This window comes from Lathyrus oleraceus, chromosome 3 (assembly GCF_024323335.1).
Source record: "Lathyrus oleraceus cultivar Zhongwan6 chromosome 3, CAAS_Psat_ZW6_1.0, whole genome shotgun sequence".
NCBI lineage: Eukaryota > Viridiplantae > Streptophyta > Magnoliopsida > Fabales > Fabaceae > Lathyrus > Lathyrus oleraceus.
Genome location: NC_066581.1, coordinates 45278675 through 45291179, shown reverse-complemented (window position 1 = coordinate 45291179; position 12505 = coordinate 45278675). Strand labels below are relative to the sequence as shown.

General features: G+C 34.4%; 2 protein-coding genes across 2 annotated transcripts; one reads left to right on the top strand and one right to left on the bottom strand.

The window, feature by feature from the left end:
- Nucleotides 1-2338: 2338 nt before the first annotated feature.
- On the top strand, nt 2339-8200 carry LOC127129565 (cysteine-rich receptor-like protein kinase 10). Its single transcript, XM_051058721.1, has 8 exons — nt 2339-2765; nt 2840-2941; nt 3065-3192; nt 3272-3482; nt 3625-3856; nt 3931-4025; nt 4140-4195; nt 8090-8200. Exons 1-8 carry the CDS (start codon nt 2516-2518, stop codon nt 8198-8200), a joined length of 1185 nt encoding a protein of 394 aa, XP_050914678.1. The 5' UTR covers nt 2339-2515.
- A 1153-nt stretch (nt 8201-9353) lies between these two features.
- On the bottom strand, nt 9354-10266 carry LOC127129564 (ATP-dependent DNA helicase PIF1-like). Its single transcript, XM_051058720.1, has 2 exons — nt 10188-10266; nt 9354-10126 (listed from the first exon to the last, which is right to left on the bottom strand). The coding sequence occupies exons 1-2, from the start codon at nt 10264-10266 to the stop codon at nt 9354-9356; spliced, it is 852 nt and encodes a 283-aa protein (XP_050914677.1).
- Between the last annotated feature and the right edge of the window lie 2239 nt (nt 10267-12505).

The following is a 12505-nucleotide window of genomic DNA, read 5'->3' as shown; positions in this document are numbered from 1 at the left end:
TTTTTTAAAAAATATCGATTAAAGATAAAATTATATATAAATTGCTTTTAATTTTATTTTATTTCATTTTTAAAAATATTTTTTGCATCTTTCTATTAAATTTATCTGAAATTAAAATAAAAAATCATAGCACTGATTATTGTATTTTTTCTTATAAATTAAAAGAGAAAATATTTAAGTAATTTTTTTAGGTATACCTTAGACAGCGCTTTTCAAAAAGCGTTGTCTAAGCCCCCCCTTAGACAGCGCTTTTGGTTTTAATTTTTTTTTTAATTGAAAGACTTTAAACAGCGCTTTCTCAAAAGCGCTGACTAAGGTCTATATTTAAAAGTGCTTTCTAAAAGCGCTGTCTAAGGGGGGGGGGGGGGGGGGGTCTTAGACAGCGCTTTCTAAAAGCGCTGTCTAAGACCCCCCCTTAGACAGCGCTTTCATTATTTTTTTAGAACATTTTCCGTGTTTTATTTTTATTTTAACCTTAGACAGCACTTTCTTTTAAAAGCGCTGTCTAAGATGCGCTGTTAAAAAACCTTTTTGGCGTAGTGATTGCATAAGAATAGTGAGAATAAGTATCACCCAATTGATATATAACATAAAAGCATAAAATAAATGATTAAGTATAACTTACTTTTATGTCGGAGCAAGTTTCAATATTCTTTCGTCTCAACTCCTTACATAATTGAAAGATTTCACCATGTTCTAGTTTGGTTGTTGTCGCACCTCAAAAAATGTGATTCCTCGCGATGGTCGCGGAAAATATTTAGTGTTCAAACAGAGTCGCCACCGAACTTTATTTATCCCAATGAAGGGATAGGGAAATATTGATAAAACCTTTAGGAAATTGAATAATGGTCATCGCAACCATATTCGGGTTCGGGATTGGATTACATAAGGGGAATATATTAGCACCCCTTACGTCCGTTGTACTCAACGGGAACCTTTTAGTTCTAATATGTGTTTCGAGTGTTAATTTATGTTTGTTTGTTATCTTTGGGTTATTAAATATTAGAAATTGAAATGGATGAGAACCTCAGAAAGGGAAAGGGGAGGTTTTTTATTAGTGTGCTCGCGAAGATACAACAATCTCCTGCCTACGTATCCTTATGGTATAATAAGGAAATCAGAGCATTCGTAGTTCGAGGAACTACGGTTGGTTGGTGTTTTTTTAATGAACAACTGTTTGGATCGCATCCTAAAGGCTAAATGTTGGCTTGTCTACTCTCGACGGAGGCTTAAACATTGGTTTGTTGTGCGCATTAGAAAGGATTAACAGTGTTCTTTCTGAAAAGAGTTTCAGTCACACGGGGGTGACAAGCTGGATTAATATGTTGGATATCTTGTTTAACTAGTTTCGATCGCACGAGGGCGAGGACAGATAAATTTGATGTGTTGAGACATTTTGGTTGGATGATGATTACTCGGATAGTCGAGTAAGACAACTCGTATCCTAATAGTCGGGAAAGGGAATAGAAGACTCTAGACACTACGCCAAAAATGACTTTTAACAGCGCATCTTAGACAGCGCTTTTAAAAGAAAGCGCTGTCTAAGGTTAAAATTAAAATAAAACACGGAAAATGTTCCAAAAAAATAATGAAAGCGCTGTCTAAGGGGGGGTCTTAGACAGCGCTTTCTAAAAGCGCTGTCTAAGACCCCCCCTTAGACAGCGCTTTTAGAAAGCGCTTTTAAATATAGACCTTAGTCAGCGCTTTTGATAAAGCGCTGTCTAAAGTCTTTAAATTAAAAAAAAAATTAAAACCAAAAGCGCTGTCTAAGGGGGGGTTTAGAAAGCGCTGTCTAAGGCATACCTTAGAAAGCGCTTTCCACAAAAGCGCTGTCTAAGGTCTAATTAAAAGCTCCTAATCAGGTAAACCCACACTTTCCACTGCACCACAAGCTCCGACTATAATAAAACCCTAAAACGCCCATTTTCGGGAGTCTTGAGATTTGGCCGAATTCTGCTTCTGCTGCTGCCGTGAAGATGGTGAAAGGACGTCAAGGCGAGCGTGTTAGGTACTCTCTTCATTTCTTGTTATGGACTTTCTCGCTCTGGTTTACGTTTTCCTGCACTCGTAGCTTTTGACCTGATACGATACCGAAGCTTAATATTTTTTTCTGCTATTTGTTTTGTTTGTTGCTTTTATATAATTTTCGTCCATGTTTTCGAAGTCTGATGTTCTGGTTTAGTGAGTATAATTGATGATTGATTTAAGTAGGTTATAGCTACTGTTTTAACCGCGAGAATTTTTGTGATGTTTTTATCATTGAAAGATATCTGATTTGGAGAAATTAGCAAACAGTTTAGAGGGATTTGAATGATTTTAGTTCTAGTTTATAGCCAATAAGCTTAATCTTTTGTTTAGAAAAAACGTGGAAACTATACTTTCAAATTGGTCTTCTGAAATCTCCAATGACAGTAAAATTAGCTTTTTTTACGGTAATGTCCAATGCTAAGCTTCTGTTGTGAATAAAATATTGAATAATCTTACTGAGATAGCGTCTTTTAATGTTTCCACGAACATGTATGCTACTGGAAAAGTAGCTTTCGAAGATAAGACAGTATATGCTTTAGTGCAGTGTACAAGAGATTTATCAGCCAATGATTGCAGTAAGTGTCTGCAAAGTGCTATTGGAGATATACCAGGTTGTTGCTATGCCTCCATTGGTGCACGAGTTTGGAGTCGTAGCTGTTATTTAAGATATGAGTTTTATCCATTTTATCTCGGTGAAACAGAATCCACAAGTTCTTCAACTAACCAAGGAGGGAAAAGTAAGCATTTCTTAAGTTTCAACACTGTTCTTTAACATTCTGTCAAAACCTGTTTTGATTGATTTTTTATGCAGATAAATCAAGCAAAATATGGATGATTACTGCTATTGCAGTTGGGGTAGTCTTGGTGATAATAATTATCATTTTCTACTTATGCTTTATCAGAAATTGGCAAAGTAAGTTGTTTGATTTATCATCTTTTATCAAGCCCTCAAGCTTATTTTTTCTTTGAGATGAATCTTCATCTTTTTTATCCTGTGTTTTGTAACAGTTCTAATTCATTTGTTTCTTGTAACTAGGAAAGAACGGACAAGGTAATATATCTAATGATTTCCCTTTTATTGATATTGGTTCTCTTTGCGTGGCTACCAAAAACTTCTCCGATTCAAATAAGCTCGGGCAAGGTGGATTTGGTCCTGTTTACAAGGTATATAGAATTCAAGTTTATTCACATTTTTTGTATGAACGATTATCATCGTATGGAAGTTTTGTTTCTTTATTTGCAGGGTATACTTAGTGATGGCATGGAAGTGGCAATCAAGAGGCTCTCAACTTGTTCTGAGCAGGGTTCAGAAGAATTCATTAATGAGGTTATGTTGATATTGAAACTTCAACACAAAAATCTTGTAAAGCTTCTAGGATTTTGTGTCGATGGAGAAGAGAAGCTTCTTGTTTATGAATATTTGCCCAATGGTAGCCTTGATGTCGTCCTTTTTGGTACGTAGTATATTCCAATTTTCACCGTTTTTTAGGATTATATTTATCAAATTCGGTACTCATGTGTTTACAACACTCACATACGTTGCGCATCAACCAACTGCGCTAGACCCTAATATTTCTTACATTTCTGTTGATCCAGAGAAAAGTGCACATCTTGATTGGACCAAACGAGTTGATATAATAAATGGAATAGCAAGAGGCGTTCTCTATCTTCATGAAGATTCTAGACTTCAAATAATACATAGAGATCTAAAAGCAAGTAACATATTGTTGGACTGTGACATGAATCCAAAGATTTCAGACTTTGGCATGGCAAGGATATTTGCAGGAAGTGAAGGCGAAGCTAACACTACCACAATAGTTGGCACATAGTAAGCACTTAGTTCCTTGCATCAACATTTTTTTCATTCCATATGTTTACATGCTTAACAATTATATTTTGCAGTGGATATATAGCTCCAGAATATGCAATGGAGGGTCTATATTCCATAAAATCCGAAGTTTTCGGCTTTGGAGTACTATTGCTTGAGATCATTACAGGTATTATTATTTTTTATAGAAACCATAGATAAAATAAAAGTATAGAAAACGTGAAAATGTCGATTACATCAAGAACAACTAACTAATGCAACTAACTTTTACATCTAATAACAGGTAAACGTAACGCAGGTTTCTGTTACTCCAAAAGCACTTCTAGTCTACTAGCTTATGTATGTGTCCATAAATTTGTTTGTTCATGATAAAGCTCAATGTTAAAGCTCAATGTTTGTTCATAAATTTGTGTAATTAATGTGTACATTTGTAGTATATGTTATGACTTGTAAATGTGTACATAAATTTGTATATATTTTGATACATTTAAGGCAAAATTGGTTTGAATTGGTATATATATATATATTTGTTAGCCAAAAATTGGTAGAAAAAAGGCCAAAATGGCATATATAAAATGTGATAATTGTCTGTCAAAATCTGGTTGAAAACAGGTAGAAACTCTGGTTTATAAACCTGGAAAAAATGTGGTTTAAAACAAAAGCTTCAAAAATTTTCGTATACCTTAGACAGCGCTTTTGTAAAAAGCGCTGTCTAAGGGGGGGATTAGAAAGCGCTTTAGGCAAAAGCGCTGTCTAAGGGGGGGGCTTAGACAGCGCTTTTTGAAAAGCGCTGTCTAAGGTATACCTAAAAAATTAAAATAGGAGGGTCTTAGAAAGCGCTTTTGGCCAAAGCGCTGTCTAAGGGGGGGGGGGGGCTTAGACAGCGCTTTTAAGATTTAAAAAAGCGCTGTCTAAACCTTTAGCAGCGGAGGTTTAGACAGCGCTTTAAAGCGCTGTCTAAGGCTAAAAAAAGCGCTGTCTAAGGTCTTGTTTGTTGTAGTGAGACCACTTTCTTTTTCATTCTTAATTATAGAAAGGATTTGATAATAGTTAAAGTGTTTTGAACGGATGACGAATACTCGGATAATCGAGTAAGACAACTCGTATCTTAATAATCGGGAAAGGGAGTAGAAGACTCTAGACCGCTTTCTTTTTCATCTGAGTGGTTATGAAAATAAGTTTACGTATGGTTGATGTATTTTTAGAATAGACGACAAGCACTTGAATGGCTGAGTAAGACAACTCGTATCCTAACAGTCGGAAAGGGAATAGAAGACTCTAGACCGCTTTCTTTTTTATCCTTAATTACAGAAAGGATTTGATAATAATTAAGGTGTTTTGAATGGATGACGAATACTCGGATAATCGAGTAAGACAACTCGTATCCTAATAATCGGGAAAGGGAGTAGAAGACTCTAGACCGCTTTCTTTTTCATCCGAGTGGTTATGAAAATAAGTTTACGTATGGTTGATGTATTTTTAGAATAGACGACAAGTACTTGAATGGCTGAGTAAGACAACTCATATCCAAGCATTTGAGAAGAGGAATTGAAAACTCAAGACCACCTCCCTTTTCGTACAGTTTATTATGAAAGTTATTTGACTTACAATATGAGTTAGCAGAAAAATGACAATAGTTCGACTGACCGAGTAAGAGAACTCGTATTCAAACAATTGAGGAGAGAAGTTGAAAACTCAAAGTCATCTCCCTTTTCATTTAGCTTATTATGAAAATAATTTGATTTAATCAGGTTTAGAAGTTTGTAGAGGAACGACAATTATTTGACTAACCAAGTAAGAGAACTTGTATTCAAATAGTCGTGGAGAAAAAATTGAAGACTCAAAGTTATCTCCCTTTTAGTTTCTTGTTATAAAAGGATTTGATTTGTTTGTGCTTAAATGGATTAGAAATGACGACTATTTGACTAACCGAGTAAGAAAACTCGTATTCAAATAATCGAGGAGAGGAGTTGAAAACTCAAAACCATCCCCCTTTTCATTTTCAAATGAAGTGTTGTTTAAATGTGATTAAGTATTTTAATTTAACTTTTATAAAGAATATTCGATGTCGGATCGAGGTTTTAAAATTTGCATTTTTGTGAATGAATTGAATTTATTTAGTGGATAATCCATCTAATTGATTAATTAAAACCAAATAGGTCTCATTGTAAGAAGGCCCAAGAGTAAGCCATGTGAGGTTGATGGCGATACTTTTACAAGCGATCGACTTACAAAGGTGTGGAAATGGTCTTGATATTGAATCAAGAATTGTGTGATTTTGAATGATTTTATCATGGTTCTGAATTAATGAGGAAATGGAATGAAATTGAATATGTATTGTAAAATGATAGAAACCGATCAATTTTTAATTATCAAAGTTAATTGATTAAAAATTTGGTTAAATCACTTAAATAATATAATCAAAATTAATCATCAAAATTATTTGATTAAATCAAATATTCAAGATAATTAAAATTAATTATTAAAAATAATTAATTTAAATGAATTTTAATTAACTAACATATATACTTAGAACAAAATTGGTTTAAAAATAATTGAAACGAATTAACAAACAATGTGCTCAAAGTTAGTTTGTACATAGCAACAATGGTATTGACGTGTCGTACGTAATGGACCAAAACGCGGTGAAATCGTATTAATGTATCAGAAGTTTAGCAACATAACGACATAAAATTTGCCGAATCCGCGGTTCAAAGTCCGGAAAAAAAATCCATGCAACATTCCAATATTATTTAATATATATGCATCTAGATCATCCTATGTAAGATATGTTGAAATTGTCTAAACTAAATTTAAATAAATCTACTTAATTAAATCAAAGAAAAGAGTGAATTAAACTTAATCAATCAAATTAACCATTAAGCAAAATCACTTAACTTATTTCAATCAAACTTAAGCAATCAAATTAAACATCAAGCAAAATCAATTAACTTGAAATAAGGCTAACATTTAATAATAAAAAAACAATCAACCATCTAAACAACCAGTTAAATATTAGAAAGAAGAAAACAAAGTGATGTAGCTAAGATAAATGGGTTCAAACACTAGATCCAAGTCAGCCCCAAATTCCAAATCAATTTTCGGTACACACGCCACACATCCTACTAGTGATAATCACAAAGATAAAAAAAGAATTGTAAAAGCTTCCTGGTATGCAGTATCATGGAAATTTGGTTTTCCAAACACACTTAAATATGACAAATTCATCATTTTCATAGACTAATTAAAAGAGGTAAAAAGCCACCGTAAAACAAAATCACAATGTTGTAGCTTTCGGCTTTGCTTATTAATTCAAAAGAAACTAGTTCCTGATGACTAGAAATGTCATACTCTTCTCATTCAATTAACTCCTGAATCAACTATAATAGGAAACCAAAACTTTTCAAGACATGGATGACTTCAATAACACTTAAAGCACAAACAGAATGCAACAAAACTGCAATAGATATTATAGCAGCCCTATATAGCAAAGGCAAACTAGAATAGTTCATGTATTTACATAACTGCAACAGAATTGAAACGATTCGTAGTCGAAACACATAATACATTGAATATGTAATCCAAATAAATTGAGACCGACACAGATGTTATAATAGTAACAAAATATATCACCTAAGCATGATAACTTAAGATTATATACAGGGTTGCTGCAATATCAACACAAATATAGCATTCAGCCTGAAACGCATTCCGACATAAAAGTATATGGATTTGAAACAGATCTACACAACATAGCTAATACGGTAAGGGAATCATATTGAAACAGAAACAAATATCAAAGCAATACGATATAAAACTTGATCGAAGTGTTACCGTAATGTCGAATTTGTTGTTGGAAGTATCGAACTTGCCACCATTGTGCGTGTCTTCTTGATAGCGTTGGCTTTGTTCGCAGCAACTATTGTCTTGCGTAGAGACGAAACCAAGTCTATTCCAAAAGTGAGTTGAGCTTTGCGTTATTGTGTTTGGACATTCTCCGGAACCGTGCGAAAGAGTTGGCGGTGGTGACGGGAGTTGAGGCGGAGAAAAGGGTGTCGGCGTGTTCACGGTGATGGTGGTCGCCGGCGAAACAGTTTATAAAAAAGTTTGGGTTTGGACGTTGTTGTCGGAAGATTTGGCGGAGGTGTGGATGGATGTTGTGGGTTTCACGGCGGAAAGAAACGAAAATGAGTCGTGGATGTTGATGATGGTTCAACGGTTCGAATTTTGCAGAAGCAATTTGTGGATAAGATGAGAGTAGAGAACTCTGATGGAGGGAGTATTTCGGCCGGTGGTTTGAAGCTCGACGAAGGGGATACCAACGGTGAAGGTTACTGTTGTTGAAGGAAGAGAGAGGAAAGGGATTTTTCTTTTTCTTTTTAATGAGCTGAGAGAGTGATGGAGGAGTGTGTGGTATCCAATGAGAGTTGTGAGTGAGTGCCTTTAATGAGAGAGGAAATGTGTAGGAAGTGTGAAGAGTGGCGTGTGAGAGGAGAGAAAGTGAGGAGCGGAAATCTTATGAGAAGATTTTGGTGAGGTAACGTGTTAGGAGAAGAGAAAAATGATTTTCTTTTAATTTTATTTTCCTTTTCTTTTTATTAATAATTCTAATATTAAAAAAGAAAATATTCATTATAAATAGAAGTCGGATGTGAATTTGCTCGAAAAATTAAATAAGACACACTAAAATGATTAACATAAAATATATTTATTGAAAAAATACAGCGTTTCTTCAAATTCTGAAATAAGTTTGCACCGATTAAAAGGCCCAGGCAGGTCATAACGTAACTGAAACAACTTCTGAAAATTACGACGAGCACACCAGGTTAAACTATATGAACGGAAGATTAATAATACTGGTCTCTGTAATTTTAATTCTGAAACTTTTTACCCGCTGATTTTACATGTTCTTGAGAAATGATTTAACCAATTTGTCTGTATTTTCAATAAATTTATTCTGACTGATATTTTAGGTTTTATTCATGATGAAATGCATGTCATGCTGTGCGTATGATGCAAATTAAAAATGAAATCAGATTTACGAAAATTTAAATATGGCCGGACAAAATTGGGGTATGACAGTTGTATATTAAAGCAAAAGAAAATTATATTTAGTTATGATATAGAGAATACAATATAAGTTTGATATGTCGTGTAACCAAAATGGGAATCAATGTGTGTGAAATTTTTTTAATGTACTTAATAAATACCCGCAGGTGCAATAAAAGAATTTGTTTGAAGACTACATTTTTTGTGTAGTCACCATCTTCTCCTTTCAATTTTCCTTCCATAGTTAAAACTCTTGTCGTAGTCTGTGAAACACCCCTGGATAAATCCACACATAACTGTCCATGACTAAAAATATGTCGTGGAAGATATATTCCAACATTTAGAATTGTTTGTCCTTGTGATTTATTTATTGTAATTGCAAAACTTAGTCGCACAAGAAATTGCTTTCTACTAAGGACAAAAGGCAATTCATCACTTGCAGATGTTTTTATTTTAATTTTGGGAAAAAAACACATTTTCCTGCGTTGTTTCCTGTCAAAATTTCTACATCCAACATATTCATAAATAAACCACGACATAATAACCATGTCCCATTACACAATCCATATCTAGGATCTAGATTTTGTAACAACATCAATGGTGCACCCTTTTTTATCTTTAGAATATGTGGTGGCAAACTACCTTGTGCAATTGAGTTTAAGAATTCTTGCTGGTATAAATTATGATTATCTCTTTCAACCTCGTCAAACGACAACAAATTATGTTCTCCTGGAAACTGGTCGATAATCATATCATTCAATTTCTGGACATCATCATTTGTTGGTGTCAAAATAGCTCTTTGTACCATATATGAGGCATCCCAACCATGCAATTCTAAATAAGGAAAAATATGTTGAATAAGTACTTGTATGAAATGTTCACCTTCCCATGGGATTGCAATATGTGAAGCTAACCTCATCATATCATCTGGTTTGGTAGGTTCAACACCATCACCAATGCGAATAAGAAATTCTGCAAACTCTTGATCATGCAATGATCGCATATTTTGACGCAAACGCAAAATCTTGGTATGATTCCATAAATGAGACTGAACAATACACACTAAAATCATTTGTGCCTTAGTATCTTTTCTTACAACAGGAAGAACTTGATGAAAATCTCCCCTCATGATTATAACTTTTCCACCAAATGGAGCATTATTTCTACAAATGTCTTGTAATGATCGATCTAAGGCTTCTAAGATATTTTTGCTTTTGAATACTACAAATGGAACTCGGTTGTATATTAATAGATATCTTAAATCAAGAGTGTGCATTCCTACCACTGGGTAACAATGTTGCAGCTATACCAGATGATGCAGTTGCTAAGACAATTTCTCCTCTACTTCTTAAACTTGCCATTAATATTCGATAAAGAAATGTTTTACCTGTTCCTCCTAGACCATCAACAAAAAATACCCCAATGTGTTTTTGAACAATTACATTCATAATGGTTTTGAATGCAATCATTTGATCATTATTTAACTTAGCAACAAATTCAATATCTTCATTAGGGATATCGACCACTAACTCCTCTTGTATGATACTTGGAATTGCATCTCTGTCTATTGTACTAGGGGGTAAAAATGGGAGATCATAATCTTCAATTTTTTTACCGTGCAGGTTTAGAGTTCATTCAAGTCCTTCAACAACATATTAGTCAAGTTTGATTCCACAACATTCTTAGTTGTTTGATAATCCTCTGTCATATGTGTAAAAAACTCATTCCAAAGGCCTCTAACATCAGTAGGTTCATAAAATATTAAAATCTTCACGAATAACCTTCGTAAAGCATATGGAATTCGGAGACTCGTAGCATCAACTAAACAATCACGAATACTATGACCAGTCTCTAGAAATTCCCTATCCTCGGCTGATTTTTTGAATGTATTGAAAGTCGTGCAATTAATTGTAAGAAGATATTCCTAACTGGTTGGACTTGTGACATGAGATAAAAATAGTCGCAAGTAAAACTTATCTCCCTCGGAAGGTGATACCGTATAGATTCTCCCGAAAGCGTTTCTTGTTGACCGTCTGCGATGCCATTCCATGTCCCGCTTGTTCCAACAATAATGCTCTGGAATATCTCTATACAGATAATTTCTTGCTTGTGGATCTCGTAGATTCAATGCAAAGAATTGTGTGAGCATTGTTTTGGAGTTGCGTTCATTATTTAATACATCTGCAATTCGCTGATGATCATAAAAGCGCACTTGATGGCGGTTCGGCAAGTGGATTTGAAATCTTTCAACCTGTCATACCCCAAAATTTGCCCATTAATATTTCAAGACATTTTGCAAGGCATTCCGACTCATATATAACACTGATCTTGAAGAAACAAAGGCCCAGCTCACGGATGGCCCAATCCAGAAAATGGCCCAAACTGGCCTGTTCGCTACGCGCTCGCCTAGCGAAGCTGACAGACAACAAAAATTTCGGGCTTCATTCTGAGCACAAAAAAAAAAAAAAAAAAAAAAAAAAGAGAAAATTTTTTTAATTAATTAATTAATTAATTAATTAATTAATTAATTAATTAATTAAATAATTAAAATAAATAAATAAATAAAATATAACAAATTATTTTGGACTTGGGTCTCCCTCATTCCAAGCCCATTACCCACGAAATTAGTCTATAAATACTGAAGTTTCAGTAGAGGAAAAAACACTTGGAGTTACACTGGGAGATTCACTGAAAAAAAAGGGAGGAGGAGAACAGAGAAGAACGAATAGAAGTTTTGGCATAGGAACCCTGCCTACCCGGAGAATTCAGAGTAAAGAAACCCTGAAGGCAGCCCATCTGCACCGAAGCCATCGCCGTCCAATTCCCGCTGCCTAACTTATTCCGATACTACAAGTGGTCAATCCCTTCAACCTTGAATTGGCAAACAGGTTTGCGTATCTCTATTGTTTATACTTTCAATTGGCCATATCTACATATATAATGCATCATGATTAAATGTTGATATATAATTTGCTTTCGTATGGGAATTTAAATATGCCTGAATACCCTGAATGTTTGATCATGTTATTCCTGTGATAAAATGCCATAAAATTCAAAGTTCCTAACATGGGGCTGTTTTCAAATTCAAAATCCGTGGCCGCTCGCTAGCACCTCGCTAGGCGAGCCTGGGGCGAGTATTCGCCTGGCCTTCGCTAGGCGAGGCAGAGGCGAACGAGACAGTAGCTGACTTTTCTATTCTGTTTTTTTTATGTTTTATCATAGCCATGCATTATTCATCCTATCCTATTTATTGTTGTGATATTTCTCCGGTGTAATCTTCGATTGCACCCTGATTTGGTGTTCTGACATGTTTCTTTTTTTTGAGTTTCGTAAAGGTTCACATATCCCAGGAAAAGGTTATTGGCTAGGTATTCCACTTTATTTGTGGGATACCCTTGTGGAGTTTCACCCTAAATTAATTTTTAATGTATTAATTTCTAATGTATTAATTTTTTAATATATTATTTTTAATAATTTTAATGTGGAGTTTCATCCTAATTATATAATTAATTGTAAAACTTTGCCTTTGAATAAGTGATCTTGGACCTCTCTTTGTTGCCTTACGATTACGATATTACGGTCATGTCCCGCGAACGTGGG

Excerpts from the sequence above, each read along its gene's own strand:
- LOC127129564 (XM_051058720.1), bottom strand. The coding sequence starts at position 10,266 with ATGGCAAGTTTAAGAAGTAGAGGAGAAATTGTCTTAGCAACTGCATCA. Across the intron at positions 10,127-10,187 it reads TGCAACATTGTTACCCAGTG|TATTCAAAAGCAAAAATATC; the intron begins GTAGGAATGCAC and ends TTCCATTTGTAG.
- LOC127129565 (XM_051058721.1), top strand. The coding sequence starts at position 2,516 with ATGTATGCTACTGGAAAAGTAGCTTTCGAAGATAAGACAGTATATGCT. Across the intron at positions 2,766-2,839 it reads AACTAACCAAGGAGGGAAAA|ATAAATCAAGCAAAATATGG; the intron begins GTAAGCATTTCT and ends TTTTTTATGCAG. Across the intron at positions 3,857-3,930 it reads ACCACAATAGTTGGCACATA|TGGATATATAGCTCCAGAAT; the intron begins GTAAGCACTTAG and ends TATATTTTGCAG.